The 14,212-nt window shown below is 43.3% G+C and overlaps 1 protein-coding gene across 1 annotated transcript in view; it reads left to right on the forward strand.

Annotated features, from left to right (window-relative positions):
- Positions 1-14,212, forward strand: part of NRK (Nik related kinase) — a 294,683-nt gene that overhangs the window by 13,486 nt on the left and 266,985 nt on the right. Inside the window, exon 2 of the mRNA XM_066581768.1 lies at positions 1,352-1,417. Within this exon, the coding sequence (XP_066437865.1) occupies positions 1,352-1,417 (66 nt within the window). The remainder of the gene's footprint in view (positions 1-1,351; positions 1,418-14,212) is intronic.

Genomic DNA, 14,212 nt, shown 5'->3' on the forward strand with positions numbered 1-14,212 from the left:
AAAATTTGCCACAACAGCCAACATCTGTCTCTCTTCCAGTGTTCAAAATTTCGGAGCTATACTACCTCCTGCTTGCTTGATTGTCAGTGCATCCTCCTGTAGAGAAAGTTATCTAGCTGGAGAGCCCCTTTAGTTTGCAGTGCATGTATAAGATTTCCTCTACAGTTATGTGTTACAGTGCATTAGTAAAATCCTGTATTGAGAACTACCATGTAAAGATGAGCGAGCATACTCGCTAAGGGCAATTGCTCGAGCGAGCATTGCCCTTAGCGAGTACCTGCCCGCTCAAGAGAAAAGGTTTGGCTGCTGGCGCGGGTGACAGGTGAGTTGCGGCAGTGAGCAGGGGGAGAAGGGGGGGGCGGGGAGAGGGAGAGAGAGATCTCCCCTCCGTTCCTCCCCGCCGCTCCCTGCCCGCCGACGGCAGCCGAACCTTTTCTCTCGAGCGGGAAGATACTTGCTAAGGGCAATGCTCGATTGAGTAATTGTCCTTAGCGAGTATGCTCGCTCATCACTACTACTATGCATTACCACCCAACAGCTGGTTTTGGAGTCTTTGCTCTTTCAAGCCTAGCGCCCCATTCAGACTCAGCAGATTTTCTAGGAAGTTTTGGTATGGGTTCTGCACCAAACATCTGCTATGAATTACAGTACAAGATACATGAATGAAGTTTTCAAAACCTTATTTACAGGCAGTAGGCAGATATCTCATTATCTTTCAGATAGGTCTTCACATTTGGTGGAGTATCTTACACGTAAATTTTGAACACAAAGTGATCAATTTGTACCCCTACCTCCCAGCATGCTAACTTGTGGGCCAATCTACGGTACCGGGTACTGGAGAGCCTTCTCCACAAGTACCAAATGGCTCAAAGACGTGACTATGGGAAGACTGACAAACAGGGGGTGGCTCGATGACCAAGGACAGATTTTTGCAGGCCACACATCTAGTTTTGCCATTTCAGTCCCTGTTTACGGCATCTATGGACACAGACTACTTCTTCAATGAGTAAAATACTGAGCAGGAAGCCACATTCATGAGCACGTGTAACTTATCAGAATGCTGATGACTAGGCATGAAAAGGCAAAATATGTTTAGGCTTTAAATTAATCCGGTCCTAAATAATTGCAAAAATACCCTTGAATAGCTTATGAAACCAAATACTGTATGAGTCACTGACACAGAAAACTGAAATAAAGTAAACTGAGCATTCAAAAGCAGTTCTAACTACTTTGCAGCAAATTGATTAATACAGAATTCATGAAATCCTCTCAGTGGAAGCTGGTTAATGAAAGCTTAAGCCTCTAAACTGCTTCTCCTAAGCCTTATTTCTTCATTTATTCTTCTCTACAGGATCCTGCAGGAATTTTTGAGCTGGTGGAAGTGGTTGGAAATGGGACATATGGACAAGTTTACAAGGTTCGTCTAATATTTTTAAGTTCCCGCGTTGCTAACAATTATGGTACATGTAACTAATTGTTTCTTCTGTTGGTTTAATGCAAAAATCTGGTTCATTCCATTGTTTCAGAGTGTGATTGTCCTCAGTAGGAGAAATTAAAGTCATCTTGTAGATATGATACCTTTGAAATCGCTAACAAAAATACATGACTGTGGCATGTTGGGGTGACTCGCCTGCGGATCGCTGACCTCTCGTACATGAAATTGGCGCACCACACATGTAGAAATGCTCCAGAGATGTAGATTTGCTTTAGTTCTGGCTCGCCTTTACTTCACAGCAAACAGCATATTAACACAGTCCATGTATAATCCTGGGTTCACCACCCACTGGGTCACCGTCACTACCCCGCCCAGGGTGTCTAGAAGCCGTCTTCCTCCATCAGACGTGTGACTGACCCAAAACTGGTCCGCACGGATCAGGCTCCCAGTTCCTGATGCGGTCTCTCCACTGTTTCCACTGGTCAACACTGGACCCCAGGCTTTCAGCCCTTCCAGCTCACCTGAGCTGTAACTTCCCCCTTGCTTTTGGCAGGAACTGGCTTTTATCTGGTTCCTGCTCCACCCCTTGGTGTTAACCCTAGCAGCAGAAGCCCTGTCTGCAGCGCTCTACAGGCCCTTCTGTGAACTTCACTACTACATTACGTAGTAGTGAGCTTTCCAACCTCTGGGTCCTTTCTCAGGCATAATGGAACAAATCTAAAGACATTTAATATATACACTTGATCACATGGTTGGGCACGAACATGGGGAACTCAATTGTTTCGGAGTTTAGACTTATCTGTAATGGGCAACAGTAGTGTATGTGAAGAACAGAGCAATGATGGAGCTACAGTACTTCATATCACCACATTCTCAGCCACCCGCAACCATAAGTCTTGCTGCCTGCATCCTTTCTTTGCATACTTTCCACTTTACTTTGAGAACATTTTTTTCTGCCTTGGAGAACAAATCCCTGGGCATCGTCTGACCACTCTGGAGATGCAGCAGAGATGCAGCAGATGTATTTGCAGCTGGTATAATAAGGGTGGTCTCACATCTATGCTGGGGATACATAGCACTTTCCTACTCCATTTGGGGAGCAGGAAAGAGGACTCCAAGCGGCCGAATGGTTCCATCTGTAGACGGAACCGAACAGCACCAGGCGGACACCATTGACTATAATGGAGTCTGCTGCTTTCTGCCTGGCTTTTGGATGAAAGAAAAATCTCTGCCTGTGGCACTTTTTCTTACGGTGTTTTCAGCAGCATCTGTGACGAAACCTCTGGCCAGAGATTCTGATGCAGATGTGAAACCAGCCTGATATCCCCCTTTTGAAGTATACTTTTCCTTAAGTACATATTTGATATCAGACACTCACATAAAATGAACATAGCCTAAACCATAGGAATAGTGTTGCACAAATTACTTCGCTCTACTTCAAAACATACAAATAATTCCATATTAAATGGATCCAATAGTTGGTCTTTAAAAATTCTCTCTTCAAAACACACCTGACTAGTGAACATCTGAAAAATTTACTGAGGCAAATTCCTGAATGCTCTAGTATACTGCTGTTACGTCCAAAGTGGATGCAAAACGTCTTGTTTGGATTGGACATACTTTGCAGAGAACAAAACATAGCAAAGAGTGGGGGAATGGAAAATCTGACCCTAACTTACTAGTGCAATGAGACCCTAGCTAAAAGGGGAGCACCTGCCCTGATGAAGGCAACCACACAGCAGAAAACTGAGGTGACCCTGACTCTCCCTGGTTGGAAGAGAGAGAGATACCAAACTACCACAATGCATAAAAATACGTACGTACTGTATAGATATTAAACAGGGCAGCACTGTGGCTCAGTGGTTATCACCGTTGGCTAAAAGACTAAGGACAACATCTGCATGAAGTTTGGATGTCCTCTTGTGTTTGTGTGGGTTTCCTCCAGATACTGCAGTTTCCCTTCACATTCCAAAAACATTCTAATAGCTGAACTGTGAGCCCAAAGGGAGACAGAGTGGTAGAGTTGGAGGGACCTCCAAGGTCATCGGGTTGACATCAGATGATACAAGCAGTAAGTCAGAAGATAGATGTTACAAATATATAAATACCCTTTACATCAATTTTTCTCAACTCCAGTCCTCACGCTCCCCCAACAGGTCATGTTTTCAGGATTTCCTCAGTATTGCTCAGGTGATGTAATTATTGTCGGTTCCTCAGACATTACCACAGGCGTTCTTACTATAGGATATCCTGAAAATATGACCTGTTGGTAGGCGTTTAGGACTGGAACTGAGAAACACTGTTTTACATTAAACAGACTTATCCAATAAAGGAACAGGACAGAGCTGCCGACTAGACTAGAAACACCTTCAGACTAGAAGTATAACCGGCGTCCTCTAAGAGGAGGAGCTAAATATATGTGCACAGACGATCACTGGTTGGTTGGCTGGGACACACCCCTCCACACTACAACAGAGAAGTGCTCATGCCAGCATCCAACACCGGAATGACACTGAACCTGCGCCAAAGTGGGGATCATGTGGGCCGGGGTGGATGCCATGACATCACCCGATCCCAATCTGACACTGCCGATGAGCTGTGACAACTGCACAATGAAAAAGATTTAGAATGAGCAATATTGTAAAACATTTGCATTCTCCATGTCTGCTTGTCAGACAACCCTGTGCTTGCAACGTGATACAAGATACAGTAGCTTGTATGTTAGACCAAGATTTTCATAAAAACAGCCTGACTCTTCTGCTGTGTCCCTTACGTCATCCACACAGCTGTAAACTATCAGAAGAAGAACACACTCTGTTCTGCTTCCATTCACCAACTTTAGGACTATTGAGCATACTACAGCACAGCTGATGGTATATTTAAATGGTAAAGGTTAAAACTGCACAAAAAATACTCAATTAAAAAAATGTATGCAGCTTTGCATTTACAGTTTTCACTTCTCTCCTTTGTAGGGCTTCTCTAGCCATACGACTTCCACTAAACCATTGGGTGCAGGACTTACGCACTCATGGCCATCCATGGAACCTGCAACTCAGACACTGGCATGAATGCACGTGCATCTAGTAGAGCTGCCTTTTCATTCCAGGAAAGGTTCAGACATTAAAGGGGTTGTACCAGAATCTACTTAGCACTTCTTCATAGGATATGTGATTAAAAGTTTGATTGGTGGGGGTTTCATCACTTACGCCCCCCACCAATCTCAATTTATTAGGGCACTGTGTGCTCCCTTCTCACAGCATGCTTACCATACCCCTTTGACTAAGGCCACTCTCACATGGACGCATTGCACATGCAATCTTCCCATGCGCTACACGCAATGCTAAGAGCCAATTGATTTGCATTTGCCGATTGTCACCAACATTTTTTTTGCGCATGTATGACTCGCACGAAAAAAAATTGCAGCATGCTTTAACTTGGTGCGTATTTTGTGCACATACACACCAAGATAGTGCATGGAGATTGGCGGCATGCAGCAAGTACACGTCACTGCGTACTTGCTGCATGCCTGCGCTCACGGTCGTGTGAGCCCGGCCTAAGGAAGAAATTGAATGGAGCAGCTGTCAATTATTTAATTGGCCACAGCTGTATTCAATCTGCCCATTTGTTGAGAAAGAGAAGAAGGGGTGAAGCAATACCAGAGGCAAAAGTCTGTAAAGAAGAATGCAAATTTTTGGTAGGTGTAGGCTTCCTCCACATGGGAACATGGCATCGCATGCAAGGATTTGCGAGGGGCAGGGCTTGAAATATACGCCCTACCTTGAAAATAAGTCCTGACTGCAGAAATTTAAAACAAAAAAGTATACTTCACCTAGAAGTACTGTCCAGGGCTCCGCTGCATCTTTTTTCTGGTCCCCGACACTGGTCTTCCTCTCTTCTGGCCAGGGATTGAAAGATCCCCGCCTTCTGGAAGCGCTGGCTGTGATTGGCTGATGCTTAGCCAATCAGAGCCTGCACTCGATGAATGGATGTGATTGGTTCATTGAGCGCTGGCTGTAATTGGCTAAGTGTCAGCCAATGAGAGGCAGTGCTTACAGGAGGCAGGATTTTTCAAGCCTGCAAAATTTGTGACATTTGTGAGCGAACCAGCAATGATTTTCATGCAGGCTGAAACCGAGCGATACACAAAAAGCAATCAAAAATTGCACGCTGGCTCGCTTTTGGATGCATTATCGTGCACTTTTGCTCCTTTGAACAAATTTTGAGTTACAATCATTACGTGTAAATGGGACTTAAAGGGGTTGTCCCGCGAAAGCAAGTGGGGTTATACACTTCTGTATGGCCATATTAATGCACTTTGTAATGTACATTGTGCATTAATTATGAGCCATACAGAAGTTATTCACTTACCTGTTCCGTTGCTAGCGTCCTCGTCTCCATGGTGCCGTCTAATTTTCAGCGTCTAATCGCCAGATTAGACGCGCTTGCGCAGTCCGGTCTTCTTCTTTTCTGAATGGGGCCGCTCGTGCCGGAGAGCGGCTCTTTGTAGCTCCGCCCCGTCACATGCCGATTCCAGCCAATCAGGAGGCTGGAATTGGCAATGGACCGCACAGAAGACCTGCGGTCCACCGAGGGAGAAGATCCCGGCGGCCATCTTCACCAGGTAAGTAAGAAGTCACCGGAGCACGGGGATTCAGGTAAGCACTATCCCGTTTTCTTTTTTAACCCCTGCATCGGGTTTGTCTCGCGCCGAACGGGGGGGCTATTGAAAAAAAAACAAAAACGTTTTGGCGCGGGACAACCCCTTTAACTAGAGATGAGCGAGCACGCTCGCATAAGTCAGTTACTCGAGCGAGCCTTGCTCTTCTCGAGTAACTGCATTCTTGTCCGAGCGTGCTCAGGGGGTGGCAGGGGAGGTAGCGAGAGAGAGATCTCTCTCTCCCCCTACTCCCCGCTATCCCCCGCCCCCTCCCCCCCCCCAGCACGCTCGGACAAGAATGCAGTTACTTGAGAAGAGCGATGCAGTAACTGACTTATCCGAGCGTGCTCGCTCATCTCTAGACTTAACCCTTTAAGTTTAAAGTAATGGCACGCAATCTAAATCAGGGCTACATACATGAATACCTCCTTCGACTTGAGTGTACGTTATTATTTGCAGAAGATATTTCGGGATACAATAACAATAATATATCTATATTATATAACAGCACTGAAGCCTTCAAAGCAAACTTGGAAAATCTAAAACTGACAAATGATACAAATGATTTAGCATGGGAATAAATAAAACAATAGCTAATGTATAGCCTATGATAAAGTATACTTTCTGGATGTATAAACTAATCAGATCATCGGAGTTGTTTAGCTTCCTTTACAAGGCCAACCTTGACAGAAGAAAGAAAACGAGCAAGGAAAATGGATTGAGAAGAAATGATAGAACATACTTAAGTTAGACAAATGAAACCATTAAGTTCCTTGGGGCATAAATGTAAGACAAATGTGTGTCAGATACCATCTTGTGCTGCTCCATAACTTCTATAGAATGGCCAAAAATAGCTGTATAAAAGGCAAATGCACTCAGAATGTGGTTAAAGATCATTAATTCCTGAAAACATACACTAAAATCAGCTTTAATTGAACTTCTTTCCATGAAATCAGAGCGTAAGTTAGAGCTCTCCTGTCTGTCAGCTGTTAACCCATTCTCTCTCCAGTGCAAACTAAAAAGGGCAACTTCATAATGTTCTGATTGTGAAGTCAAGTAAGGACATTAATAAGAGTGAAGGGAGGGGGGGGGGGGGGGGGTAGAGATTTCAAAACTTTAACGAGTGGCATCAATTTTCCTTATCAAACATACATTACTTATTACAGCATTGCATATGGATGATATTCATAGATTTGATTTCAAAGAATGTCTCCATTATAGCAATTGAAATTCATGTCCTGCCAATCTAAGAAGGGCCCAGGGGACAGTTCATTCTAGACTTCCTGGCTCATAAATACAATATATATAGATATACAAAACAAGAGTGAGCTTCATGTGAAGAAGTGTTATGCAACGATCCCATTTTGGTCCATACGTTTAGGGGGAGTCAGCTGGGGGTTGCAATAACACATTATTGTTGGAACGATTTTCCTAGAGCAGGACGAATGGTCGCCAGTTACGATCCGCTGTGCCCGGATGATTCCCTTGGATGATTTCAATGATGGAACAAGTTTAATTTACCCCAGTTTCTGGTGTAAATTATACATAAATGTGTCAGTCTAGGGTGGCCTTGCTGCCTTCCAACAAGCTAGGCCCCCTTTTCAAAAAAAGTGTTGGACGGTGTAGGCAGCAAAAAGTTGCCCACTTTTTTGTAAATCCTTACTAGCACAATTTTTTTTTTTTTAACCCTTTCCAATCCACTGTCTGACGTCTAAAGACATTATGGTTTAAGGCTCCGATGTTGGAAGGCATCCGTCAGGGTTTTCTGACTGTATATTGCCAGCCTCTCTGCTGTCGGAGCCTATCCAATGTGTCACCTCATGCAGTACTGGCTTTAGCCAGCAGACAGGACTATTGTATGACGGCAGAAAAAGAGTAAGCCCCCTAGGAAAACCAGGATACAAATTGGATTGGAAAGGGTTAATACCAGAAGCTGGTTTTATGAATGCCCCCCATGGTTTCTTATGATATATAAGCATATTGTATCAGGGCAATTAACTTTCAATAACAATTGAAGACTCCTCCGTTGACAGCACTGATGCTCATACTGCTCTATTAGAAATACTATCCTACACAGTAGGCCAAATGACAATATCCGTGCCGCACTCTTATCTTCTGATGAGTCCTGTGTAATTGATCCTAGTGGGTGTTGGGAGATGAGCACCTGCATGGCTGCCACCGACTTCTCTGCTCCATAACTCTAAATAACAGGAATTTCCAAGTTTCATTTTGAGTCTCGCTTGAGAAAAGCTCAATACAGATAGTTGTTGCCATAGGTAGGTAAGCATTCAGTTTACTACCACAGTCCTGTAAGGGGCTTCTGTAAAGGTTTATGAGGTTGTTATGGCAATGGACAGTAATACGTGCCAAAAAGTGGACAAGAGTTTTCAAAAGCACCAAAATGTATGCCAAATTTTGGTGTGATAAGTCTGAACGTGCTCCATGGACATTTGTTGATTGGCTAGGGCCATGACATGTAATGTACAATTTTTGCTGCGCCACAGCAAAGCGCAGGGTAATGTGAGGAGAGATGAAGACGCTGCCGTAGAGTAACTTAGGAAGAGGACAAGAGTCTGTAGAGTGTGGCTGTTAAGAGAGAGAAGCAGAAGCTGCTGGGAAAGAAACAGACCAAGGATTTAGGGCGAGGAGACTGCCACAACTGGAAGATGTCAGAGAAAGGCCACGCAATGTCCCCAACCCAGTGGGGCATCTGAGCTGCAAGAAAGATCCAAGAGAGCCATGGTAGAGTCATGCTCCTGGCCCTGGACAAGCCTTGGCCAATATTAGCTATAACGCTCATGCAACAAACTATAAATGAGGCAGGCCTAAACCCAAACACTAGGTGGGCACACTACTAGATAAACAAATAGCTAAATAGGCCTGTAGTATAGGAGAACACTATGCTCAAAGGATTTGGACTGTTTAGTAGACCAACGTGGCCCATAATCATGGACTAAGATATTGATACCGGGCCACGAGCCTTAGGTAAAGGAGATGTCTGAAGGGGTTTTTTGAGTCTGTTGATAATAGAAGTGTTAACTAGAGATGAGCAAGTATACTCGCTAAAGGCAATTGCTCGAGCGAGCATTGCCCTTAGCGAGTACCTGCCTGCTCGAGACAAAAGGTTCGGGTGCCGGCGGCGGGCAGGGAGCTGCGGGGGAGAGCGGGGCAGAACGGAGGGGAGATCTCTCTCCCCCCCTTCCCCTCCCCCCCCCCCCCCGCTTCCTCCTGCTGACTGCCACTACTCACCCCTCCCCCACACCGGAACCCCAACCTTTCATCTCAAGCGGGCAGGTACTCGCTAAAGGCAGTGTTCGCTCGAGCAATTGCCTTTAGCGAGTATACTCGCTCATCTCTAGTGTTAACTCTTTAAAGTACACTGTGATCTTTATTTCGGTTCACCTGTACGGTATGACTATTGTTCTTTCAACCCAATCATGTATTCTGCACAATTAATAGTCCTAGGATTTAGCTGGCTGTAATTAGCACCAAGTCATTCTAAACTAATTTAGCTTTTCCTGATAGCATTTTTTTACTTGCATTCCCTTTTTCCTAAATCAACCTTGCATATTGTTATAACTCCTTCGGCTGCATCGTATACCATCTGCATCACTATACCAATACTTGTGACCGTCCTGTATGACAATACCCTTGCCAAAAAAGTGAGACTTTTTCTGCCTCCCCCCACTCACATGCATTACCCATCCGTTACACCTCCGCCTTACAAAAAGCAATACTTATAGAACTTCGGCTTCAGGATGTGAAGACCGAGCCTTGTACGCTCCTGACATTTATCTTGGCTTGGTGGCTTATAAACCTCTCCAGAGAGAAGCAGTTTTTAATAAAGTCCCCAATAAAGAACCCGCTGAAATAACTCTTACTTTCCATTCCAAGTGTCAGCTTCATTGCTTACAATAATGCAGGCTTTTATAAGCGCGCGTCCTAACCGTTGTTTATCGTATTTATTTTCATTACTCCACTTGGGTTTTATAGTGGTGTTAAAGATTTCATGCTACTTGAAGCACATTTACCATGTAAGGGGTCATGTTCCAAATCACATTAGAAATCACAAGGTTGGATTAAATGCTCTGCGCTCACAGTCTGCGGCGGAGCTCTGAAAACTGTAATTGACTGGATCGCCTCAGGTTATTGTCTCATAGCTAAATTTAAAAACATTACTCAAAGCCTCAGTAAGATGGCCAAAAAAAAAAAAAAGTTAAATGATAGTAAATGATTCATTAGGCTCTATTGGAGTTAGTCTATGTCAAATAATATGGGGCTGCATAAGGGAATATTTACGTGTTCAGGATTTACGCCATCCCCATGGCGCAGTTCTCCAGCGGTGACTTAACGTTCAATTAGCCATATAGAAAAGCGCTGCAGAGTGATCTTAATGCATAAGAACAGCAGAGATATAAGTGGTGGTGTAAAGGTTGAATGATCTACAATAGCACTGCACAATAATGGACTCATTGCTGCAGAGGCGTAACTTGAAGCTCCTGGGCCCCAATGCAAAACCTGGAACGGGGCTCCCAACTATAATGCTTTATTCATAGTACTGGGCTTCCTATATGGAGAAGAGAGGCCTTATGGGCCCCCTAAGGCTCCTGGGCCAGGGTGCAACTGCATCCCCTGCACCCTCTATAGTTACGCCCCTGCACTGCTCTATACAAATCTATAGGGAAAGTTATAACTAAATATAGCAAAAACTTACTTTTGCTAAAACGGACGGCCCATAACAAACCATTCACTCATCTGTTGTCCATGACTAGAAGTAAAGGGTCTGCTTATTTCTAGAAACACCCCCACATCAGTCCATGAGCTGGATCTTTATTACAACTTGTCCTTACTCAAGTGGATGGATCTGAACTCCTTAAGGAGAGAGCCCAAAAAGTGTGTGGTCACCCCTAGGGGGTGAGTGGGCCCACGTCATAGGCCACTCACCAGCCAAGCCAGGATCCTGCTGCACACTGATGAGGGGTAAACACACCGAAACAGCTGCCTGTATATGGAGTCTGGCTTGGTTTCCTATTCTCAATCATTGTTTTACAGACTTGTTAAAAAGTCGTACATTGATTTGTAGGAATGCTGCCATCCAATAGGTGGCGCTGCAGAGATATTGTTCCATCTTCCTTATTTGGATCTGAACTGCCACACCAGACACAATCAAAGGACAAAAGGGGCCCAGTTTTTGGAAATAGTTTTTTTTTCTACTCTTAGACAATCCCTTTATGGCAAAATAAAGCTATTTTTTTAAATATCTGATGTGCTGTAAGGACTTAAACAGCACAACAGATGATTATATTATTGCTGGATTTTATCCTCTTAATGGCGCAGGTATTTTTTTTTTTTCATTTTTACCTTTCCACTTTCAAAAAATAACTTATTTTTCCATCAACATAGACAAGTTATATTTTTCAATGGTACCATATGATGTACTGAAAGACTTTTACAAATTTCTAAGAGGAGCAAAATGGAAAAAAAATACACATTTTCGCCAATACCACATATAGCTTTTTTTTCCTGTTTTACTATAGAAAAATGCAAAATCTTTGGAAAAAATTACAATTTGCTGCCACCATAACTTTTCTGGTAATGGGGTTTTGAATTACCCCACCTCCGGCAAGCGAGTGCTGTGATTGGATCAAGCACCAGCCAATCAGAGCCAGCGCTCGATCCAACCAATCACAACCATTCAGTGATGTCATTCACTGAATGGCTGTGACTGATCGAGCGCTGGCTTTGATTGGCTGCCGCTCGATACAATCACAGCACTTGCTTGCCGGAGGCGGGGTAATTCAAAACCCCGTTACCAGAAAGAAGAGAATCCTCGGTCAGGCTGAGACGCCAACATGCCGCAGCGTTGGAGACCAGTGCGACGACCCAGAGGCTGGCGGCTAGGTGAGCATTTTTTTGTTTTTTTTTTCAAGTAGTGTAGCTAGGGCTTATTTTCGGGGGGGGGGGCTTATATTTCAAGCTTTCCCTGAAAATCAGGGTACGGCTTATTTTCGGAGAAAGGCAGTATGTGTGCCATAAACAATGCGCATGCCCTTGCATCACGGCAACAAACTTCAAAATCATTAAACAAGTTAATCGCTCCGCAACTGTGGTAATCAGAGACTGAAGGTAGTAAAAAGGTCAGAAGCCAGATGTAAATAGAAAGGTCATATTTGGGTACAGAGTAGAATAAAAAGTCCAGTAAACACTACCAAACACACACTCTCTCTCGGAGTGGCAAAAACTAGGGGGGGTCAAACACGGCATGATGCTCGCTCGAGTAGCGAGCACCATCGAGTATGCTAATACTCGAATGAGCATCAAGCTCGGAAGAATACGTTCGCTCAACTCTAGTTATGGCCATATTATTTATCGTACATTTAGTAAAGCATTCTTTGTTCAGCTGGACTTCTGTAGATCCTCTCCATAACCAGTGTCAGGTTCTGCAACTAGTTTCAGTTCAATCTACTATGCCATGTCGGTCCAAAGATAAAAGATCGCACTAAGTACCGTGGCACAGTCTCTTCGTGTGCCGTCACTTGGTGCCTCCCAAAAATGTGATCAAGAGTTGTTGTTTTTTACGGAGCCACTGTGATGGAATTCTAATAAAACCCCGTGTGTTACCTTATATACCTCTGCATAAAATTAGAAGAACTACGGAGGTACAGTATAGGCCCATTGCAGGCCATAGGCACCATGTTAAGACCACTATGAATCTAATATACTCATGTAAATAAGTCTTAACATATGTTAATAGAACCAGTAAGAAACGCCATCTTTTCTCCTTAGGGAGAGCAACTATATACTATAAACTAAGTAAGGAGACGCAAATGGCCTCTGGGTAATATGCAAATAAGGGAGATGGAATAAAATAATTCCATCTCCCCTATTTAGAACCGGTAAATGGCAACAATGTACAATACATGATCCCTTTCTATCATGGTGACTAGTCCTATATGGATACACAACTCCGTGTCACTCAACTACTAGAATTTTTTTATTTTTTTTTTATTTTGCCTTTAGTATGCAGCTCGCATTTCCCTTTCAACTTATTCAATTGATCAGACAGAATAATTTTCTTGGCTTGAAAGCAAACATTTTACTAAAATATTTATCCCGGGTCATGCTGTCTACCGGATTTATCAAGTGGATTTTTGACTAAGAATATTCTTGAACTTTTCAAACACTTCCCCTCAGCATGCCAAATGGTACTTTAAACAGTCACTTTGATAAATACATCAAACTACATATAAAGTGCATTTCGCTCGTTTGGATAATATCTTTCTGTAATTTTGACTTAAGGGATGTGCCGGGCAAATTTCAATCTTTTATTTGTTAATATTAAGAAGGGGGGGGGGGGGGGGCGATCTACTTATTTTACATTCTGCTGCATTTTCTTGTAGTTGTCGGATACAGAATGATATCTTCGGTTTTCAAAGCTCTGTTTTATTCCCTCTGGCTCCATTCGCTTATTTTTCTTCAGAAAAAAAAATGGTATTTTGAATCTGAAATGCTTCTTTTTTACATAACCATTAGGGATCCGTTCATATGACTTAATTTACATTAGAAAAAACTGCTACAGGTTATATGAAAAGCTTTTTGTAGGGCTGGTTCTGTGGGCTTATTCATTCCATTGTAAACTATGTAGCCCTGCAGTAAATTGCTGGATGTGAAAACCATTACTAACTAGCAGATGACTAGTTTAGCTTCTTTCATCTGGATTCGTTTTGCTTTCCTATCTGTTCCACTTATGCAATGATTTTTCCTCTGATTCCCTTCTAAGCTTTGACTTCAGATCATCATAAAAGGTCAATTAAAGATACAGTAAAACCTTACAGAGGAAAAGACAGAAAGATCTGAAAACAAACTTAAAACGTAGTTCTATTATATCAGTAAGCAAAAACTAAACTATCTGTATATTTGTCGGTTCCTGCATATATACATTATAATATAATCATATTACCATGTCAGCGCAGCAAGCCCCGGAGATTTTCCTGAGATAATTCGAAGTGGCAAACGTGTACAGTGGCACAATAATGGTCTTGGCCAGCATTTCAGCACTAGAGCTGTCCACGGAAATCTTCTGGGGTTTAACTGCATGGTCAGTACAGCAAGCACCAAAG

Source organism: Eleutherodactylus coqui, chromosome 10 (assembly GCF_035609145.1).
Source record: "Eleutherodactylus coqui strain aEleCoq1 chromosome 10, aEleCoq1.hap1, whole genome shotgun sequence".
NCBI lineage: Eukaryota > Metazoa > Chordata > Amphibia > Anura > Eleutherodactylidae > Eleutherodactylus > Eleutherodactylus coqui.